Genomic DNA, 19,637 nt, shown 5'->3' on the forward strand with positions numbered 1-19,637 from the left:
CCCCTTGGCTACCACTCTGATCTGCTTTGTCATTAAAAAGATTATGACCCTCTTGGCTTCAGCCAGTAAAGTGCTGCTACCTGGTCTCTATCATTTCAGGGTCCCATCTTCTCTACTGCTGTCAGGTTCTGAGATCACCTTTCCTGCCATCAGCCCTGGCCTACAGAGAAGAGCCACCACTGAGTTTCTTAGTGATGCTTTGGCTTCTCTCACTAGCATATTCCTGCTGGCTTTGGAGGGGGATGTGTTAGGAGAGGCTATGGGAGCAGCTTCTAAAGGGGAGTGAATCCTCTCTTGTCTTCCTTGTGCTGGGAGAAATGTTAGCTCTTAATGAAGTCAAGCGGGATGTGTCTAAGGGCTTGGAAAATTTGAGAAATCTGAGACTCAAAATCTGTGGGGTTATCTACCCAGATAATGCCATTGCACACACACGCACATATGTACATGTACATATATAGAATAAATTCTGTATATGTAATTATATATGGATACATTAAATATACAAGCTTTTTCCAATTAGATCATGATCTTGGCATAATAGAGCTGCCTCCATTGAGCACTTGGTGTAGTTTTTGTCAGCTTAGCCAGGCTCTCCAGAGCAAAACTCCCTATTAGAGAGGGCTTGCTTTGGGTGGAAAAGGCTAGACTATTGTCCCATCACTTGCCCAGTCACTGGCTGGGTACCACCCAAAGGAAAGTGTGCCCTTGACGTCTACACCGAGGCTGAGTCTGAATGAGTTAACAGCTGGAGGGTGATGGCCAACCACAATTCTCTGTCAATTCCCACTAGCTCAAATCTGGGGATCTCTTTCACCAAAAAGGTACAGGAAACCTAGGAAGACAAAACAAAACAAAAAAAAAACAATCATTCCACTTGTTTTAAAGGAATTTCATTTTTTGGTTTTGCTTGGGGCACCTTTCCTCCTGCCTGAAAAGCAGCATCGATCTTTGCCGTCTTTCCAAAGCACACGCGTCTTGGGTTACTAGCTTTACCCCCCTCAACCACCACCTTTGGTCTACATCTTGTCAAAAATCTTTGCTCACTTTGCACCTTCAACAAAAGAAGCCCTCCTGCCAACAATGGCATAAAAGATTTTTGTCATTCCCCCATCTGTGTGTGACCAATGAGCCGAAACCCAGAACACACACATTCACTAATGGGCTTCCCGGCCCAACCGGTGATAAGCCAGGCCAGTTTCTCCTTAGGCACCTGGCACTAGCTCACACCCAGATTCTCAAAGTCAGTTGGACTCATTTACACAGCCATCTTGTGTATTTGGGTATGACCAGATGGCATTCATCCCAGTCCTGCCTCAAGAAGGATGCATTTAATAGGGGCAAAAGGGCCAAGATATGAATATCCTTGAGTGCATGAAGGAAGAAAACCAAAGCAATTATTATGCCACTAGCAGTTTTTCAAACAGGGCCAACCGTTTTGCTTCAAGACATTTAGGTTGACCATAGGAGAAAAGTCTTATTAAAGATTGGGCAAGGAGAATGCTTTTCTAGGAGGTCTTGGATTTGCATTTAATTTTATTTTAAATTGGCACCCCAAAAGTTAGATTTTCTATTATATACACATGTGCCTTTTGATGCAAATAGTCCTTCGGCATCTGTAAGTGAATCTATGTGGAGGATTCATGATAGTAGTGATAGAGTAGGCTTAATGTGCAAAACTTATTAAATTATCACAGGTTTGGGGGAAAATATTCAATAAGGTAGACTAAAAAATTTGTTCCCCAAGCACTCCTGATCATTTTAAGATAACTTGCTCAAAACAGGAATTATGGTTCTTTGTACATGTCTGATCAGAAAAAAATTTGGAGTAATTTTTAAACATTTTTTTTACTGAGTTTATGCTTTAGGCAGTTTTCCTCATTCTGCATCAAAGATAACATGTCTTTACCTTGCTCACAATGCCTTTTAAATTATTTACTTACTGCAAGTTTTCATCAGGAGGGGTCTGTCCCTCTTCTCTCTCCGAGGACCCTCACCGGGCATCACTGGAGGTTTTCAGGACACTGTTTGGTTTTTCCCTGATGAAAGAGCATACCTTGCACTGGTTACCTCCTTCTGTTTTACGGGAAAGTGCCCTGGCCTATCATGCTGCACGGCGGCGTATCAGAGAGAAAAGTGAGGGACTGAAACCTAAAAAAGTTTGAGAAAGTTCCTTTAAATACTTCATGCATACCTGTGAAAAAGCCAGAGGAGAGTCTATCTATGGCAACTGTTCAAAACCAGAGAAACAAAAAAAGACGTTAGTAGAAAACCAACTTCATTTAAATGTTAGAGGCAGCAGCTTTGTTTGGAGTTTTAATCCCATGCTGGTGGATGCTAATTCTGTAACATTATACAGTTGCCTTTTTTTTTGGGTACAAAGGTAGAAGGGGGGGTTTCTTTTGTGTTTTTCAGTGCAAAGTGATTCTGATCAGAAAGGACCAAGGTTTCAGCTCCAAGTACCTGACATTTCCATCTGAATCTACTTTTTTTTTTTTTTAAGAGGTGGAAAGAAAGGTCTAGTTTTTCAGGAAAAGAACCTCTCTACGCAATCCTGAAACTGATCTTTAGATTTTCTTTTCCTTAATCAATAGAAAAAAACTTGATTGCAACCCAACACTTATCTGACTCTAGCGCAGGACTAACTGAATTTTTGGTTTTACGAGGAGGGGATTCAGACATCCTTTCAGGAATCAGAAATAATTGGCAGCAAGTAGGGGAGAACTGACATGAATTCTTGTTTTACCTAATTTTTGCCTGGTTTACCAAGATTTGGCTTAATATTTCTGACAGTTCCTCCAGTCTCTACAGAACAGGTTAGTGACATTTTTCGTAAATACAAATACTTAAATGAATCCTCCTTACTGCTCTCTGAACTGTTTCCCTAAGGGTTCAAGTCTTCACCTTGCACGGCATCTCACTCTGTTAAACCTGCGTGTGATCTCTGCTGGTCTTACTACCATTTTCAGCAAAAGGACTAATATTTATTGTGTGCTTGAGACTTCAGTGTGTGTGCCTGACATTGAAGATTTACGATAAAACTCTCATAGGGTAAATTCACTGATTTTCCATGAAAATTTGTCTGAAGAATTGCAATAGCTTCCAACAATAAGAGGAGGGTTTTTATTTTTGAGAATTCTGTCGGGAGCAAACTCCACGGTCTCCCCATGCATTTGGTTCTCATGCAGGTATACGCATAACTTGGAGCTCGCCTGTGTGTTTGTATCTCAGCTTTGTGGAGCAAGCACAGATCATCCATGCACCTAACGGAGGGTAGAGAGCTGCCAGTTCAACTGATTGTAACTAAGATGAAAACAAGTTCACTTTTGTGATCTCCCTTCTTTAATTAATTTGCTGGAGCTAATTACTCCCTGTGTCCTGGCTTCTTTTTTTACTGTAACTCCAAGGAGCAATCCCTGGCATGGTTCCTTTTTATTACCAATGTGTCTATCCTTCATTTCACTATGGAAAGTCAGTGGACAGTCTTATATTACCTGTGAATCTGGTCAGTACTTCAAAATGATGGATTGGCTCTGTACTATAGAGAAGGTGATGGCAAAACTCTAAATCCTACCTGCAGAAACACATTGTGCTTTAATCGACTTTTATTTGATCCTGATTGAAAGCTGTTTTAAAAATTAGAAGAGCTAGGTCTTGCAGAGGATGAATGTGAGAGACACAACACAGGACCTGCATCTTTAGAGTCTGGTCCTATTTCTAGTGCTTAGTAGCTGCAGGATAGATGCATTTCCTTTACTCATTGCCACCCTCATTGATTCCATATAATTTCCTGAAAATTTGGATGATCTTGTTATATTTCCAAACTGACTTCTCATGGGGGAGTCTAATTTGTTCCTGAAGCATTGAACTTAGGAGGACCTGCCAGCATTCGGGGAATTTCAGCCTGACGCAGAAACTGTTGATGTTATGTGAATTTGTTCTATGATGGTTGTGATGTGTCTTGGGATTTGCCACCAAACACACCTGGTGTTCTATTTACTTTGGCAAGCTGGGGATTTTTTTTTCTTTTTCTTTTTAAAATTCCAGGATGAATTATTCATCATTACTTAGAATTTGGGTCTCTTTCATCTTCGCACTTGTACGGCACCAAGGTGAGTACTACAGAATTCCATAAAGCTCTTGATTATCATGTTTTTGAATTTATAAAGAGATACTTTTGTTGGAACTGTAATTGTCAGGGCAGATGTACATGTGTCTACAGATACAACTAGAAAAATGTAAATCAAATTCTGTTGTCAAGGGCAAAATACATTAACTTTGAATGATGTTCACTTGTATTCTTAATTTTTCTTATTTAACTTCTAATACAATTTGTATATGCCAGATTGCCCCCATGTTAATGGACTAGGTCTTTTAAAATAATGCAAATAATTTTCATTAAACATATACGGCATAGGTAATGTGTGCACCCCAGGTCTGATTATTGATTCCAATGAGGCCATTTAACTTGTGGTACAAGTTTTAAAGTGTATTTTAAAAATACATTTGTTTGAGCTCAAATCAGGAAGTCCCAATAGCATTAATGTCTTTAATTTGTGACTCAGTGGCCTTTTGCAATGGCAAAAAATCTAAAACTGCAAGTGAAATAAAGGAAATTCTTCCCCCTCAATGATTCCTTCTTTTCTGTGTAGCATTGCCCGGGGGTAGACGAGAGTCCACATACATTTCTTTCTACTGTTTTTGTATTTTAGACAAGAAAGATGGGAAGGTCTATATAGATTTGAAACTTTTACAACTAAAATTCTAAGGCGCCTTTCTTTGTTTGGCTTGTTGAGATCAGCTGGCACATGATTACAACTCTGTAAGATGTGTGTGGCCCTAACATTTTTCTAGGGTTGGATAAATTCAAACAGTGATAGCACATAAACCACAGTGTGAAAACCCATAGTAATGAGAGTCCCACAGACCTTAGCCTCCCACTCCTGCTCTAAGAAAATCATGTTTTATTTGGTGGGGAAAAGAAGTCCTGGCAACATGGTTACGTTTATTGTGAAATTCTCAGCCTAAAGCCAGCGTGGGTAAGGATAGTCTTTCTTTTATTAACTCTGATGCTAATGATAGGGTATGCTGTTTACAAGTTGTGTTTTAATAATAGTAGTGACTTTGAAGGTGGAAGTAGTTTCTAAAGCACCTTTCTCATTCAATAGGTATTTATCGAGTATTTACAATATTGGGTATCTTTACTATTTGTATTCTTAAAATGGAAAAAGTTGGGCAGTCCATTCATCTAAAATCATGAACTAGTTAGGATCATTCATGAAAAGAAGAATCTTGCAAATCTGCCTCACCTTTGGAGCAGAGAAAGAAGTTAGGGATAACCTCCATGGACCATACTGTCTTGTCTCTTCCATGAGAGGTATGGATTTTCCTTTTCCTAGGCAGATTGGCCAACACTTCCCAAAATATGAATTAATCTTTTCATTAATATGATTACAATTCAGTGTGAATTTCAGTTCTTATTCACGCTTGGGCATGACTTCTGAAATGTTCCCCATGAAGGATAAATCCATGACATGATTTGATTTGTTATTATTAATTTGAGAAAGTACATCACCCTTCAAATTTAACAAGTACCTACATGTAATGCTGTGATAGGGATTATAAAGAGATTAAAAAAAATCTTACCTTCTAGGAATTTGGAATTTGTTGCTTCTCTGTAAATACAAATTTTGAAGAGCCCTTTTGGCCTACTGATTGTGGCATTAAATAAAGAATGTTGATTGAGTGTTCCTCTGATTACACTAGCTACAGCAATCCTTACGGTTCAAATTTGGTTGGCTTCCCGGAGACTTCCGGGGCTTGGGGAACAATGCTCATGCACTAATGACTGGGCTAGTTTCCCTGCTTTCCTCTGATGTTAGCCACTGGAAACAGATTAGTTCTCCAAATGGGCACATCTCTCATTCCCTGCTCCAGAAGGAGAGAAGCTGGCACTTGGCCAGGCACTGCTGTACCGCTTTCTGGTCACTACGTTCTCCTTTACATGAGCCGTTGTATCCTTGCTAAAAATTCCCAAAAGAGCTGGACGGTTCTTGGCCAGGTGCTCAGCAGACTCTCAGCTTCATCAGCAAAGAGCAGGGACTCTCCCAAGGAGAGGCACTGACCGGAGAATGGGGTGTTAGCATCTGGATTACAGCAAGCAGGTACCTCAAGAGATATGTCCCGAAGCCCATAGTGGATTTGTCACTGTCCCTGAAAACCCGCAAATAATTTTTTTAAAAAAATGAAGGAAAGATGATGTTCTATTGTTCTACTTTTATTCAAGAGAGGAAAGGACAGTGGCAGAGAAAAGATATGCCCCAAATGTTGATTATTTCATAGATGCCATTGGACCTGATCATGAGTAGTGTGGTCCCTGAGAAAATTGTATAATTTCTCTCACAGAACGAGGCCACTTTGCAAGGCTTTGGACAAGCTACTTCTGAGGAATAAGCCAGGTTGCAGGAGGAGTGGTGATGTGGTTTACCGGAGGGGAGCTGTGTGTTTTTGTGTGATGACTCTCACCTTTGACCAGGGTGATGAGTAAGAGCCCCATGCATCCTCTCCAAAGAGTTCTCAGGGCCCAGCCTCCCTTGTTCCAGAGGCTCCCGTGTCTGTCTTTTGTAAACAGGAGCTGGGCAGAGAGCCCTCTCACAGGGCCAGGGCTCAATGGAGGTCATTCATGGGCCAGTTACTACAAACCCTCTCCTCCCACTTCTGTCCTGCTTCCAACTGTTGTTTATTTCCTTCTGGGATCTGGTATCTTCTCCTACTGGGCAGCAGGAGGGAGGGGACTCCTTTCAGGAAAAGACTTGATAGTAGAATTTTCGAGCCAGAAGGGAGGGTCATAGCCACAGGCCACCTTCTCTCGACTTGCCTGGTGATCAGGGATGAAGCTGTCCTCCACCATGCCAGACCCAGAGGCCCCCCGCTCAGTGCTCTGAGAGCTCCAGGCAGGGGTGATTTCACAACCTACCAGCCAGTTTTAACCATTGCTTTCTCCAGAATGTATGGAAGCGTAGCAATGAAGCGTGAAGTGATTTCTCCTAAGGAGAAATGGCATCGCTCCCATTCTCCCCTTTCCAGAGGCAGAAGATAATGCATTGTGTATGGCTTAGGTTTAGGATAAATGAAAAGGCAGTCTGACTTGCATTTAGTTTTTAAGACTTACTGAAAGAAGCTGGCTTTAGTGGGTGGGAGGGAAGTAACTTGCCAAGTGGAAGCCGGCTCTGCCATCTATCTGACCACCGTCTCTCTCGACAGTTCAGCCCAGGGAGCTCATGTATCCATTCTGGCAGAATGACACCAAAACCCCTAAAGTAGATGATGGAAGCTCATCTGAGATTAAGTTGGCCACTCCCATCTTCTTCTTTGGCGTTCCATACCGCACGGTCTATGTAAGTGGAAGAGCAGCCCAGCTGTTGCTCTGTGGCTCTCCCCTTTGTTTGTCATTAAGGAAAACATTTTAAATACCTTCATCCAGGGCTCTGGGAATGGAAGATTTATTGGCAGCCAGAACGACAAGTTCTGAGATTTCATGAGCTGATAGGTTTTATGATTAAGAAAGTCAAAGGTATATTTAATGGCTAATGTTCATAGTAGAGGAGTATACAGGGCAATAAATTGCTTTTGTGGGTGATTAAACACAGAAGTGAAGCAGAGGCCCCAATGCCATGAACATTATTTCTGCTACTCGACAAGATAAAAAGATACAATGAACCACAATAGGAGCAATATCATTTTTCTTTCCCTTCTGGGGGTGTGAAAAGTTGAGGCATCTGCTGTTCTTAGGCTTCCTATCAATTTGGAACAGAGCCAGAGCATAGTAGAGGGGTAATCAAGTATTATATATAAGTTGTTTGCAGAGTTGGCTGTCCTTGTTGGGTGTGAGATATGCCATGGGGTCCCATTGTCAGACCTGCATGAAGAAATGGTACCATTTCTCTATCAGAGCCCTCCTGGGCACCTGTGTTCTCAGGGCTTTTTGTTTTTTTTGTTTGTTTGTTTTGTTTTGTTTTGTTTTGTTTGGATCTTTGAGTTTGTTGCTAGTGAGACTGTTGCACGTTGAAAACATTCAGAGCAACTGAGCCTGTCTTTATCTTTGGCCTTAAAGCATGCGGTGAGGCCTATGTCAATTCTATCACATCCTATCCTATTCTGTGTCTTGCCTTGGAGAAAGAGCCGGAAGTCCCACACCTCTGTCTCTGGCCATGTCTATATCTGGGTTCTCTACATTCCTCAAACTTTGATTTATAGCTCAGGACTGACTCAAATAAAGAAATAATTCCCTCATCCATTACCTAACCAGTGGTCCCTGAACCACATCGCCTTGGTGCTTGTTAGAAATGCTGCTTCTCAGGGCCTACCTGCCACCTGCTGAATCAGAAACTGGGAAAGGAGCCCAGTAATCTGGGTTTTAATGAGCCCTCCAGGTGATTCTGATGCCCACAAAAGTTTAAGAACCCCTGATCTTAACTACAGAGGATAATCAAAATACATCTGAGTCAATACCGTCTCCCTCTGCTAGTCTGTGTGTTTTAACGACAGCTGTTACTCCCTAGCAAACACATTGCTGTGGCATCCTGAAATGCCTTTTGGTTTCCACTTAGAGCAGAGCCTCCTTAATCTAGCATAGTGGATTCTACGTTTCAGAATCTGTTGAGTTGATTTTGGAGATGGGGGAGGTGTACAGGACCTCCATTCTGGAAGGAAGCTTTAGTCTCCCAGACCTCTAGAAGAAGATATGTATTTCCCTGAGCTCCTTTTTCTCCTCTGTTGTACCATGGAGTCTGAACAATTCTTGCCCTTGCAAAAGGAGGGTCCTTAATTTGGGACAGACTTATTTAAGGGCAAATTTTCCCCTGGGTTTCCAGTACTTTGAGTAGTGTAATCTTTTTCAAGCCCCTGAGTTGTTCGGTATTCTCTAGCAGACAATAGATTCTTCACATCCTTATAGCTGGGTCTCTGGCTTCCTTTCCAAACCCCACACTCTTGCTTCCAAAACAGGTTGATGTACCTTTGGCCCAGGTGCTGATCACTTTGCTCTGGGATCTGGGTCACCGTTAGTGTGTGTTATATTACTGATTAATAGGAACATAACAAACAATTAAAATGTATAGGAAAGTGAACTCCAGGTTTTCTGTGTCCAGGAATTGCAAGTATTCCCATCCCAGACATTTCTGCTGTTGAAGCCATACAAACCACAGGGTTAAATCAATCTCATGGAGCTGCAGACACAGGCAGAGGCTGAATTGTGTACAGGTCCTGCGTCAATGGAGTGTACGTATTGACTGTGATTTGCAATAGGTTTAGTAATTTAATAAGCTTACTAAGCCTTTTGTAAATCATGAAGAAATCACCATAGAATTGTCATCTATATATACAATGTAAAGATTTCATGTCTCCACTTTCATGCAGAGGTTATACAAAGAAGCCATCAGACTGAAAGAGGTTTCATGGAATTGGGCATCTGTAGGTTGTAACCTCATCCTTGTTCTGGGTACAGGGTGGTTGTGAAGTCAATCAAATCAATAGAAGTCCTTTAAAAGCCTCATCCAGAGCAGGATATGGTTGATTTTGAGATCTGAGTTTGATAATGGAGTAATTGATTTATCTTTTACTGACACTCTTGTCATATACTAGGGATCAAGGTCTAATATACAGCTCAACAGTTTTTTTGATTTAGCTTTTTGCTTCCATGGTTTTTTTTGTTTGTTTGTTTGTTCTGTTTTTCTATCTATTTTGCATCTGTGATGCTGGGTATTTTTTTATGGTCCCTGCCTGGCCCAACACACATGGGTGCATGCACATACTCATGTGCACACACGCACATGTACATTTGGTAAATGTAAATATAGGATAAAGAATGTGAAAAGGAGACTGATTATTAATAAGAAATGAAGCCAACCACAAATTGAAAGTGAAAGAAAGCCAATGAGTTTGTCTGGAAGTAAATGAACCTCCTAGCTGAGCAATGGAAGCTGGTGTTTGGGGGTTTCTAATTCAATAGTTTAAACGTTGTTTTCATTCATATGATTAGGCAAACGTCTGTCTTGGTTTGTGACTCTGAGGGGGGGGGTCAAATTTTCAGATGCACTGTGCCAAACCTGTCTTCTTTTTACAGGTTAATAACAACGGAGTAGTTTCCTTCAATGTGCTAGTAAGTCAGTTCACACCGGAGTCCTTTCCCCTGACGGATGGCAGGGCCTTCATTGCTCCCTTTTGGGCAGATGTTCACAATGGAATTCGAGGCGAGATCTACTACAGAGAGACCATGGACCCTGTCATCTTGAAAAGAGCCACCAAGGACATCAGGAAGTACTTCAAAGACATGGCAACCTTCTCTGCCACTTGGGTTTTCATCGTGACATGGGAGGAAGTCACATTTTATGGAGGGAGCAGCACCACACCTGTAATAATTCACATATTCTGTTTTCCACTTCATATCTTGACATCTCATTCTTGTCCATCTTTACTACTGTGACGGAGTCTAATTGTTAGAGCTGAGGAATGTCAGTTTCTTGAGTTAAACTGATGAGTCTTGCCACCCATTTTCCAAGAAACAGAAGGAGATATCATATCTAACCAGGCCAGTCAGCAGTGATATCTCAGACATGTCATCCCTATCACTAATCATTACGAATGTCTACAAAGAGCCTCTGCACAATTTTCCTGCAGTAGGTAGCATTTCTATTTTGTAAGAGAGTGACTGAGGCCCTGTGACCTCATCTAGGTCACATGATCGGGGACCCATCAGGAATCCAAAGATCCTTTCTTCTTGCCAAAGGCACAAATGTTTCTCTTCATCAGCTAATTTCTTTCCCCCTCTCCCTTCCCTGTCTTTTTTTTTTCTTTTTTCACAAAGCCTGATAGGAAGAGGAAAGTAGGGGGCTAGATTTGGGTACAAATGACCTGGCTCATTTTATTATGTTATGACCTTTTTTTTTTTTTTAACTGTGACCAGGTCTGGAATTATTCATATTTGATGCTAATTGAAGTGGGCAGTTAAAACGTTTCATGAATAAAGTTTCAACATCTGCTCTGAAATCCCAAATGAGCAGTCAAGTAAAAGTCAAATAAGAAAGATTATCACTGGCATTATCGTAGAGATAATCAGCTTTCCACATAAAGGGACAGAACAGTTTTCACGAAAGCCTGCGGCTCGTTTGGGTGACTTTGGCAGTGGAGATTTTTGAAGTAGCAGACGCATCTCCAACTGTATAATTTCCAGTAAGCAAAGACACTAAAAACTCTGCCCTCTGCTTTCTTAGCATTATTTCCAATTCCATCTGTTTCCCAATTTCCTTGGCAATGAGTCAGTTGTTTAGGGATGAAACAGAAACTACTGAGTTAGATGCAAAGGTGGACAAAAGCTGGACTAGCCATCCCCAGCTGCCCCGTGCTGAGCACATCGTGTGTCAGCTCCTTCTGACCAGAGCATGAGGGTGCACTTCATTGCTAAGAGGTTCTGGAGAATAGAAAGACACAGGTTTAAATGGTGGATGCATTGGCTAGAAATAACCTCTCAAGAAGCATACATTTCCCTCTGTCATGTTATGGATTGCTAACAACTCCTCGGGTGATGTTTTATGTCCTTTAAGCCTCATACCTTACAGCGTTAAAATGCAGGATGCCAGAGATCGATAAATTTTAGTGTCAGTGGGGGAAAAAAAGGGAAGAAATGCCCATCAAATGCTGACCACCATTTTTTCAGAAAAACTTCCTTTGGCCATAAAAATGGCAAGATAATTTAGATACTTTCTGCTTTGTACTTTGGAGTAAATTTCTGGGCTAGGTAAGATCTCTTTCAATGAGGATGAATGAGGTAGCATCTAAGTGCTTTGGGCTCCTTGGAGAAAAGATGGTACGTGCCCATCCATCCCTATCTTTGAAATTGAGTCCTCTCCCATCACCCCAGGTCTTCCCTCCTCTGTAGGAACACACGTCATCAGGCTAACTGAGTACTTGGCGTGAGAAGTCTCCTAGACGTGGAAGGTGCCATGGAAGCCCAATAGCAAGGGAGAGGGAAGGGGACATGCTTATTTTAAGGAAGGAAAACTAATATTTATTGAGGGCTTTTGGGAGACTATATATGGGTACCATTTAGCGCCCACAAGGATGTTGTGTAATAAACAGAACTTTCTCCACCTGAAAGGTGAGGGAAGAGGCCCAAGAAGTTAAGTGACTTGCCCAGGTGGCAAGCAAAGAGATTTGAACCTCACAGGAGGCCAAGCAAGGTTCAAACTAACTCCAGTTCCTGAAGTGGCTCTTCCAGGCATCACTGAAAGTCCTCTCAAGTAGAAAGAGGCTTTTCAAGAATTGAAGACACAATTTCATAAGCCCAGATCTGGAGAGTCTCAGAGCAAGTGTTGAGGAGATAGTATGTGTAGGGTTTGTGAGAGCAAGCCAGACCGTGCGTGAGGGCGAGGCAGCCCTTGCCGTATTGTTAGGATAGTCGGTTGGTTCTGAGGTGACTTCTGGGCTGTTCTCAAGACCCTCTTGGACCAAAGATATTTCCAACTTTATTTTAGGTGAAGGGATTTACTTCCTGAAGGAGAATCCTGGCCCGGAGGAGGGTTGCACTTTAGACCTTGTGTGACCTTGACTTCATGCCTGATTCTAGAACCTGACCCTGCAGTGATCTTATAGCAATCCTGAGCTGACTGCTCACGCATCTCTGTGCCCCACTTAACTCTTTTGTTGAGCTGGGCCAAAGAATGGAGGCATATACCTGCAGGACTCTATCATAAACGCCATCGGCCGCGGCCAGCGCAGAGCTTGGGGAAAGAGTTCTCGTTTATAAAAAGGGCTTCTCTTTCCTTGCACCTTGTCTCCATCCCCGGGACTGTCTAGGAGATCTGGGGCTTCCAAGATCCTTTACCCCAGTCTGATTACACAGGATAAGGATTTGGGTCTTCCTCTGTGTCTGACGGAATGTTAACCAGGATGGTATTAGGCAGCTAGGAAAAGCGCAAGGCTTGAATGTAAAAGGTCAAAGCAGCCTCTCCTTTAACTCTGCTTTTATTTACATTTCCTGAAAACCTGTGTCAATGGGTAGGGATTGACAAAGGGAAATAGTAAAGGACAGAGTTTGCTACAGCTTGTTTCTGGAAACTGTTGGTGAGGCTTGTTTGAATTTGTATAACATCTCTAAGCCTAAGAGGGTTAAAATTAAGACAGCACACAATGAGCGCACATGAAGAGATGGACTGGGAGCTCCAGCTCAAATCCCGTTTTCTGTGGCCAAGTCCTTGAGAAATTGCCAGCAATTCATTTCCCTTAGCCCTCAGTTTTTAAGCTACCAGATAGGAAAGAGCCACACAATTGCCCACCTTAGCATTGGTCGGAGGTACAGATGGGTGTTGAGAATCTCGCAGATACAAGATGATGCCTAAATGCTCAATTAGAAGAAAAATTTCTCCCCACAAAGTGCTTTTTAAGACATCGTTTCCCAGCTTCCATTTTAAAAAAGGAGAGACATCTCACCGGAATTACTGGTGTCTTCTAGGAAGCAAGAGAACACAGTGCAGACCTTGGCCTTAATCACACGGACAGGCATTTGGTGGCTCCCCCACTGCCCGCCCCCCCCACACACACACACACTCCCCACACCACCCCCAGCCCCTGGGAGCAGGTGCTTGCGCAGCTCTTCCCTGCCTGGACCACTTCCTATAGTTTATTCTCATGCTGCCATCTATAGGTGCTCACGCATTATCACTAGCTGAGCCAGGCCTCTGACTTCCCTGTCTGGTTCAAATCAGAGCTATAAAAGGGGCGCTGAGTCAGCCTCTGGGTTCTTCTCAGGCAATCTCTTTTTCAGGTGCATGCTCCCACATATCTTGCTTTTCCCAGCGGGGGCGAGAACAACTTCAGAGGGGAGGCAGAGCCTGAGAGTTGGCTTTGGAGCTGCTCTGAGCTGCTTGGGGGTGGGGAGGGTGCAGGGGAGAGGGGGCTGGGGAGAGGAGCTTCTAGGGAGGGAAGTCATGAGACCGTCCATTCCCATCCATCCCGTAGGTGAACACCTTCCAGGCTGTTCTGGTGTCTGACGGATCCTACACGTTTACGCTCTTCAATTATTATGAGATCAACTGGACCACAGGGACGGCGAGCGGCGGTGACCCCCTGACCGGCCTTGGCGGAGTGATGGCACAGGTAGGTGGCTCTCCATTTCATCTCCATCATGTTTCTGAAGCATGGCTCTCTGTTGATGCTGCTCGGCGTCCTGGAGGGAATCCTGCCAAGCTCCTCTAGCTTTTACCTAGAGAAGTGTATCTGATTGGGCAGGTGGACTAATGAGGCTAATGTTGCCCATCTTTGATATCTTCATCTGGGTGTGGCATGACCTGGGTGAGCCTTTCTCACCTGGAATAGTGGCCCTGGAGGACACCAGGAAAAGGGGTCTCCTGATTTCTGTGTGCTGGGTTCTGCAAATAATGTGCTGGGGTCGGTTAACCCACAAGGGTGGTGTTTGTGTTCAAGTCTCATCTTCCTTTTGTGCTCTAGGCAGGATTTAATGGTGGAAACCTCACCAATTTCTTCAGCCTCCCGGGGTCAAGAACCCCTGATATTGTGAATATCCAAGAGACCACGAACGTCAATGTTCCAGGCCGTTGGGCATTTAAAGTTGATGGGAAGGAAATTGACCCAGCCAATGGCTGCACCTCCAGAGGTAAAGGCTTTTCCTCTTCTCCATGGCAAAGTGGGGTTTGCTTAGTGCAGATTGACAGGCAGGCTTTTAAGCCACGGAGGCGGGCTCGTTCCTGATGCCTTCCTCTTTTGACATGTCTCAGCTGGGTAATGGAGATCAAGGTAATTTTAGCATGCACATTCATCACACCAGGAGCTGAAACCCTGCATTTGCTCCACAGCAGTTTCCGTAGTCCTTGTCTCGGGTACGAACACAGCTGCCACTTCGAAATGACTCCAAAGTGGACATGACTCTGGAGCGATCGCTCAGCCAGAGGGACAGAAGGGAGCCCTCCCGTTTAACGTTATTTTTGTCGTTATTGTTGTTGTTGCCATTCCCTGCCTTTCCATTTTTCTTCTCCTCTTTACTCCTGCTCTGCCATCTGCACTTTGTCAATCCACAGGAGTGGGCGAGCTCGGAGCGTTGCCAAGTCTCCACGAGAGTAAACCAGCGCTTCCCAGGATGATTAGAAAGAAAGGGGAGAGAGCGTCATCATCGTCTTTAGGGTGGCTTCTCCTAAACTCCTCGCTGCAGCAGCAAAACACACAGGAATTCTTTTTTTTTGGGGGGGGGTGTCAAAGCTGGTTTTAGGTCTGTGTGAACAAGCGGTAGTAGAGCCTCTCCGAATTTTCTTTACATTGACATCCAAAGTTTGGGGCCTTCTCTGAACCACCAAAACCTCTTTGAATGTGCAAAACAGCTCAGGACTCACCCAAGAACATCCTGTATTGTAGATTCCTGCTTCTCACATGCCTAAAAATATTCAGAAAACCGTATTTCAGTTAGTATTTCTGCTTCTGGAGTGGAGGTTAGAGCAACTAGAAGTAGGAAATCATCCATTCAGCTATCTGTTCACCCAACCATCTACTCATCCATCCACTTAGCCCGCCAGCCATTGCTTCTTTCCAAAGAACATTTGAAAGCCCCAGCCAGGTACTGGCGTCTCCACTAGGTGTTGGAGATGAAGGAGCTCTGGTTCCCATGACGCTGCTGTGGAAAGAAAGACAGCCACCGGAACAATGATGACACAATATAGGACATACTGTGATGGACAAGAGGGTAGGCGGCTGTGGAAGCACAGAGGAAGACCCTGGGGAAAGTGTTTGTAGATGTTTAAGAAAAGTTTTGGGTTAGGATGCAGATTTCAGGAGGTCTCTTGCCCCCTTGGATAGAAAGCATGGTCTGGGGACCTGCATGTCTCAGCAGCTCTGGGAGGCCTCACATTTCTCTTTTGGCTCAGCTTCAGCTTATACAATATGCAGAAAAACCTAGTTCACCTGGCCTGAAATGGCCACGCTTTCTGCCCCATTCCCTGCACTGTGGTCAGGCTTGATCAAACCTCCTGACTTTGCTCTAACAGAAAGGTCATCTGTACAGATGGCCTGCCTGGGCATCCTTGTCTCTGTGGACTCTGTAAAGTCCTCCATGTTCCAAATAGTAAATCAATGTTTTTGGAGCTGAGCCGGTATGAAACTAGATGGCAAAGAACCTAGCTGTAAAGCTCCCCTGTCTTTCAGAGATGGTGCCCTCCTCCCTTACAGAGTGTAAAGACAGCTTCACTTAAGGTCTGCGAGAGATACCAAACCAATACCACCTTATCTCTCTCCTCTTTATGGCCTGGACTATGGACCCACCCAATGCCTCGGCCCCTGTGGCTGTGCAACCTAAGTGCCCAGGGACAGCCTCTCGCCTGAGTCCTGGGAATGAAATGCTGTGATAATGGAAAACATTGGCTTGCAGACCCGTAGAGCTGGTCAGATGCCAGCCGTGTACAAAGTCTCCACTTTGACTTCATTCTTCTCGCCCTGAGTTATGGGTTTGGGTTTTACATACAGGACAAATCCAATATCCTTCTACAGACTGCCGTGCATTTTGATGTGCCACTGGACATATATCAATCTAATGAGAATCGGGTTTGCCCTGGGTGATAGCAGGGGAAAATTTGCATAGAGCTGGTTTATTATATCATCATTTTGCAAACAAAATTATCTCTGAGAGTCTACCTTTTGATCCAAACCTCTTCTATTCAAAGGCATTTTCCTCTCATTTATTGGAAGCCTGAAAAAGCAGAGACTGGAAATCATACTTAGTGGAGGCTGTTAAAATGTATGCAGCCTGGGCCGGTGCCAAAGAGCATTGAGGTTCAGGACCTGTCTTCAGGACTGATGCATATGACCTGCTGGGAATGTGAATAAATCCATTATCCCATATTTGGGCTCTGTTCTCAACAGGTACGAAACGTAATTGCCTTGGGAGACATCATTGTTCCTGTTGCACAGATACAGAGAGGACTGGTCCTGAGGCACCCATGCCTTCTGTTTGGGTCAATCTTGCAGCCTATGCTCTTCACTAAGTATTCAGTGTTACAAAAAAACCTGAGCAATCTTTCCAAACTACAGTTTCAAGCTATGGTGAACTCCTGGTGTATGACATTATTTACTTTGCTTCTTTTTTTGTAATCTTTTCTTTCACTTTTTTTTTTTAAGATTCTATTTATTTATTTATTTATTGAGAGAGAGACAGAGATAGGGACAGGGAGGGAGAAGCAGGCTCCCCACTGAGCAGGGAGCCCGATGAGGGCTCCATCCCAGGTTCCTGGAATCATGACCTGAGCCAAAGGCTTAACCAACTGAACCACCCAAGCGCCCCCATTATTTACATTTCTTAATGTTGTATCTTTGATGCTCTCCTTTTCAGACATTCTCGATTTACAAATGCCTCCACCTCTATCAATATGTGCCGACTTGTTAGAGCCTTGTTGTTCCCCTTGGGATGAGGCAATAACACTGCCCACATTTTACAGGTCAGAAGCCTGAGGCAGAGGGAAGTAAGCCAGTAGTCTTGGAAGCTGATGGCAGAGCTGTGACCACTTTCCAGGTCTCTTGGCTCTGAAACCCAACTGAGGAAGGACAAGATCACAGGCCCCTACCCAAGATGCTTCTATTTTAATTGAGGGTTGATATGAACAGCTGGCAAAGTTGGAAGATTTGGTGGCCGGCAGGGTGGGGGAGAGATTGTGTATTTGGGGAAATGGTTTTAAGGACTGATTGTCTACAAATAAATAGTAGTAAATATGTTTTAAACTAGCACACACACACACACACACACACACACACACACACACACACACTCGCTTCTCCTCCTGACCTGGATTCTGTTGAGAAGTTCTGCTCCGTGGATAAAGATGAGATTTAGGCAGGGCCTGGGGTGGAGAGAAGACAACTTGTATAATGCAGGTTCTGCGTAAGCAGTGTCTGCAAGATTTATGAGCCCTTGAAGTCAGAGTTCAGCCCCTTCCAGAATCCTCCCAGGGAGTTTGGGGTTTAAACTTGTGTGTCTGACTCCTGAGTCTTGCTTATTGATCTCTTCTGGCACCTACAGGGCCCCCAACAAATGTTTGCTGAATGAATGAGTGAGTGAACGAGTCAACAAATTAGCATGTGAAGCAACTGTATTGCTTAGTTACAAAGATAAACTGGACCTGTTTCCAGAACACCCTTCCTCTTATTCCTGATGGGAAGGATATGATTCCTGTGGGTCATAGCCTTTGCTGTGGATTAAGATGATATGTCCTCCCTTGAATGAGAGTGTGCTTCTCAGGTGTGGAGACAATGATGCCAAGAGGTAGCCTGGGACACCCACAGCCTGGGCCTGGAACCTGGCCTTACCCCTGAGTGGCTGAGCGCTCCGAAGCCTCAGTTTCCTCTTCTGTCAAGTGAGGTGGATAACACCTGCCAAGTAGGGTTCTTGTGTGGATTACAGGGTATAATGCAGGGAGCACATCAGCCCCCTGCCTGGCACAGAGGGTAAGTGCTCAATAAATGTTGGCTCTCGTGTCATTCTTCCGCAGGACAGTTCCTTCGGCGAGGGGAAGTGTTTTGGGATGACCTGAACTGTACCATCAAGTGCCGCTGCCTGGACTTCAACAATGAGATCTACTGCCAGGACGCCTCCTGCAGCCCCTATGAAGTGTGTGAACCCAAAGGCAAATTCTACTACTGCAGCCCCGTGGAGACCAGCACGTGCGTGGTGTTCGGGGAGCCACACTACCACACTTTTGATGGCTTCCTCTTCCACTTCCAAGGCTCCTGTGCCTACCTGTTGGCCCGACAGTGTTTGCAGACTTCCAGCCTCCCCTTCTTCAGCGTGGAGGCCAAGAACGAACACCGTGGGGGCTCTGCCGTCTCCTGGGTGAAGGAGCTCTCTGTGGAGTTGAATGGCTACAAGATTCTCATCCCCAAGGGAAGCTACGGAAAAGTCAAGGTGAGACCCTCTCCATCCCTCCTGGGAAGATGGAGAAGCTGGAGATTCTTCAGCCCGGGGAAGACTTTCTCAGAGCTGCCGGTTCTGCTGTGTGATGTCCGTACCAAAGAGATGCGTGGCTCTTCTTGCAAATATCTTGTAAAAAATTTTTACGACGCTAAATTTTATTTGTACAAGAGCCCACCCCAGCTCTCTCCTTGATATGCCTGTCTGCTATAGGACTTAAAGTACATTTACATTCCTAGTTACCTCATAAACACAGATACACGCAGACACACAGGCTCTCACACACACAGACACACATATGTGCACACATGTCCAAGCTACTTCTGAAATTACTGGGAAGAGAGGTAAGCTCAATTTCTCACAGACCTGGCTTGCAACAGTGGTAGCCACATGGTCATGTCCTAGAGATGGTGCAAACACAGGGTACCCACTCATGACTCAGTACAGCCTGTCATTAACCGTTCTCACCCATCTACCATCCTGTTTGCCTACGAGCTACTGCTTTATTGTTAGAGAAAGCTCCAAGTTGTTCAGTGTTTCCAGAGGCACTACTTGTGTGGACACCTGGACTAGGCTTGGTGAGCTCTTGGGGGGTTAGGGGTGGGGCAGGGGGCAGGTTCTGTGAAAGCTTTGTCCAAACACCCTTTAATAGGATCCCTACTCCTACCTGGAATGAGAGAGAGGA

At 44.2% G+C, this 19,637-nt stretch overlaps 1 protein-coding gene across 1 annotated transcript in view; it reads left to right on the forward strand.

Annotated features, from left to right (window-relative positions):
* Nucleotides 1–19,637, forward strand: part of LOC129497383 (tubulin-specific chaperone cofactor E-like protein) — a 156,270-nt gene that overhangs the window by 83,053 nt on the left and 53,580 nt on the right. The window contains exons 10-15 of the mRNA XM_055306230.1: nucleotides 4,045–4,109; nucleotides 7,261–7,394; nucleotides 10,121–10,408; nucleotides 14,011–14,148; nucleotides 14,500–14,665; nucleotides 18,534–18,946. Of these exons, the coding sequence (XP_055162205.1) occupies nucleotides 4,045–4,109; nucleotides 7,261–7,394; nucleotides 10,121–10,408; nucleotides 14,011–14,148; nucleotides 14,500–14,665; nucleotides 18,534–18,946 (1,204 nt within the window). The remainder of the gene's footprint in view (nucleotides 1–4,044; nucleotides 4,110–7,260; nucleotides 7,395–10,120; nucleotides 10,409–14,010; nucleotides 14,149–14,499; nucleotides 14,666–18,533; nucleotides 18,947–19,637) is intronic.

Source organism: Nyctereutes procyonoides, unplaced genomic scaffold (assembly GCF_905146905.1).
Source record: "Nyctereutes procyonoides isolate TBG_1078 unplaced genomic scaffold, NYPRO_anot_genome, whole genome shotgun sequence".
Classification (NCBI taxonomy): Eukaryota; Metazoa; Chordata; class Mammalia; order Carnivora; family Canidae; genus Nyctereutes; species Nyctereutes procyonoides.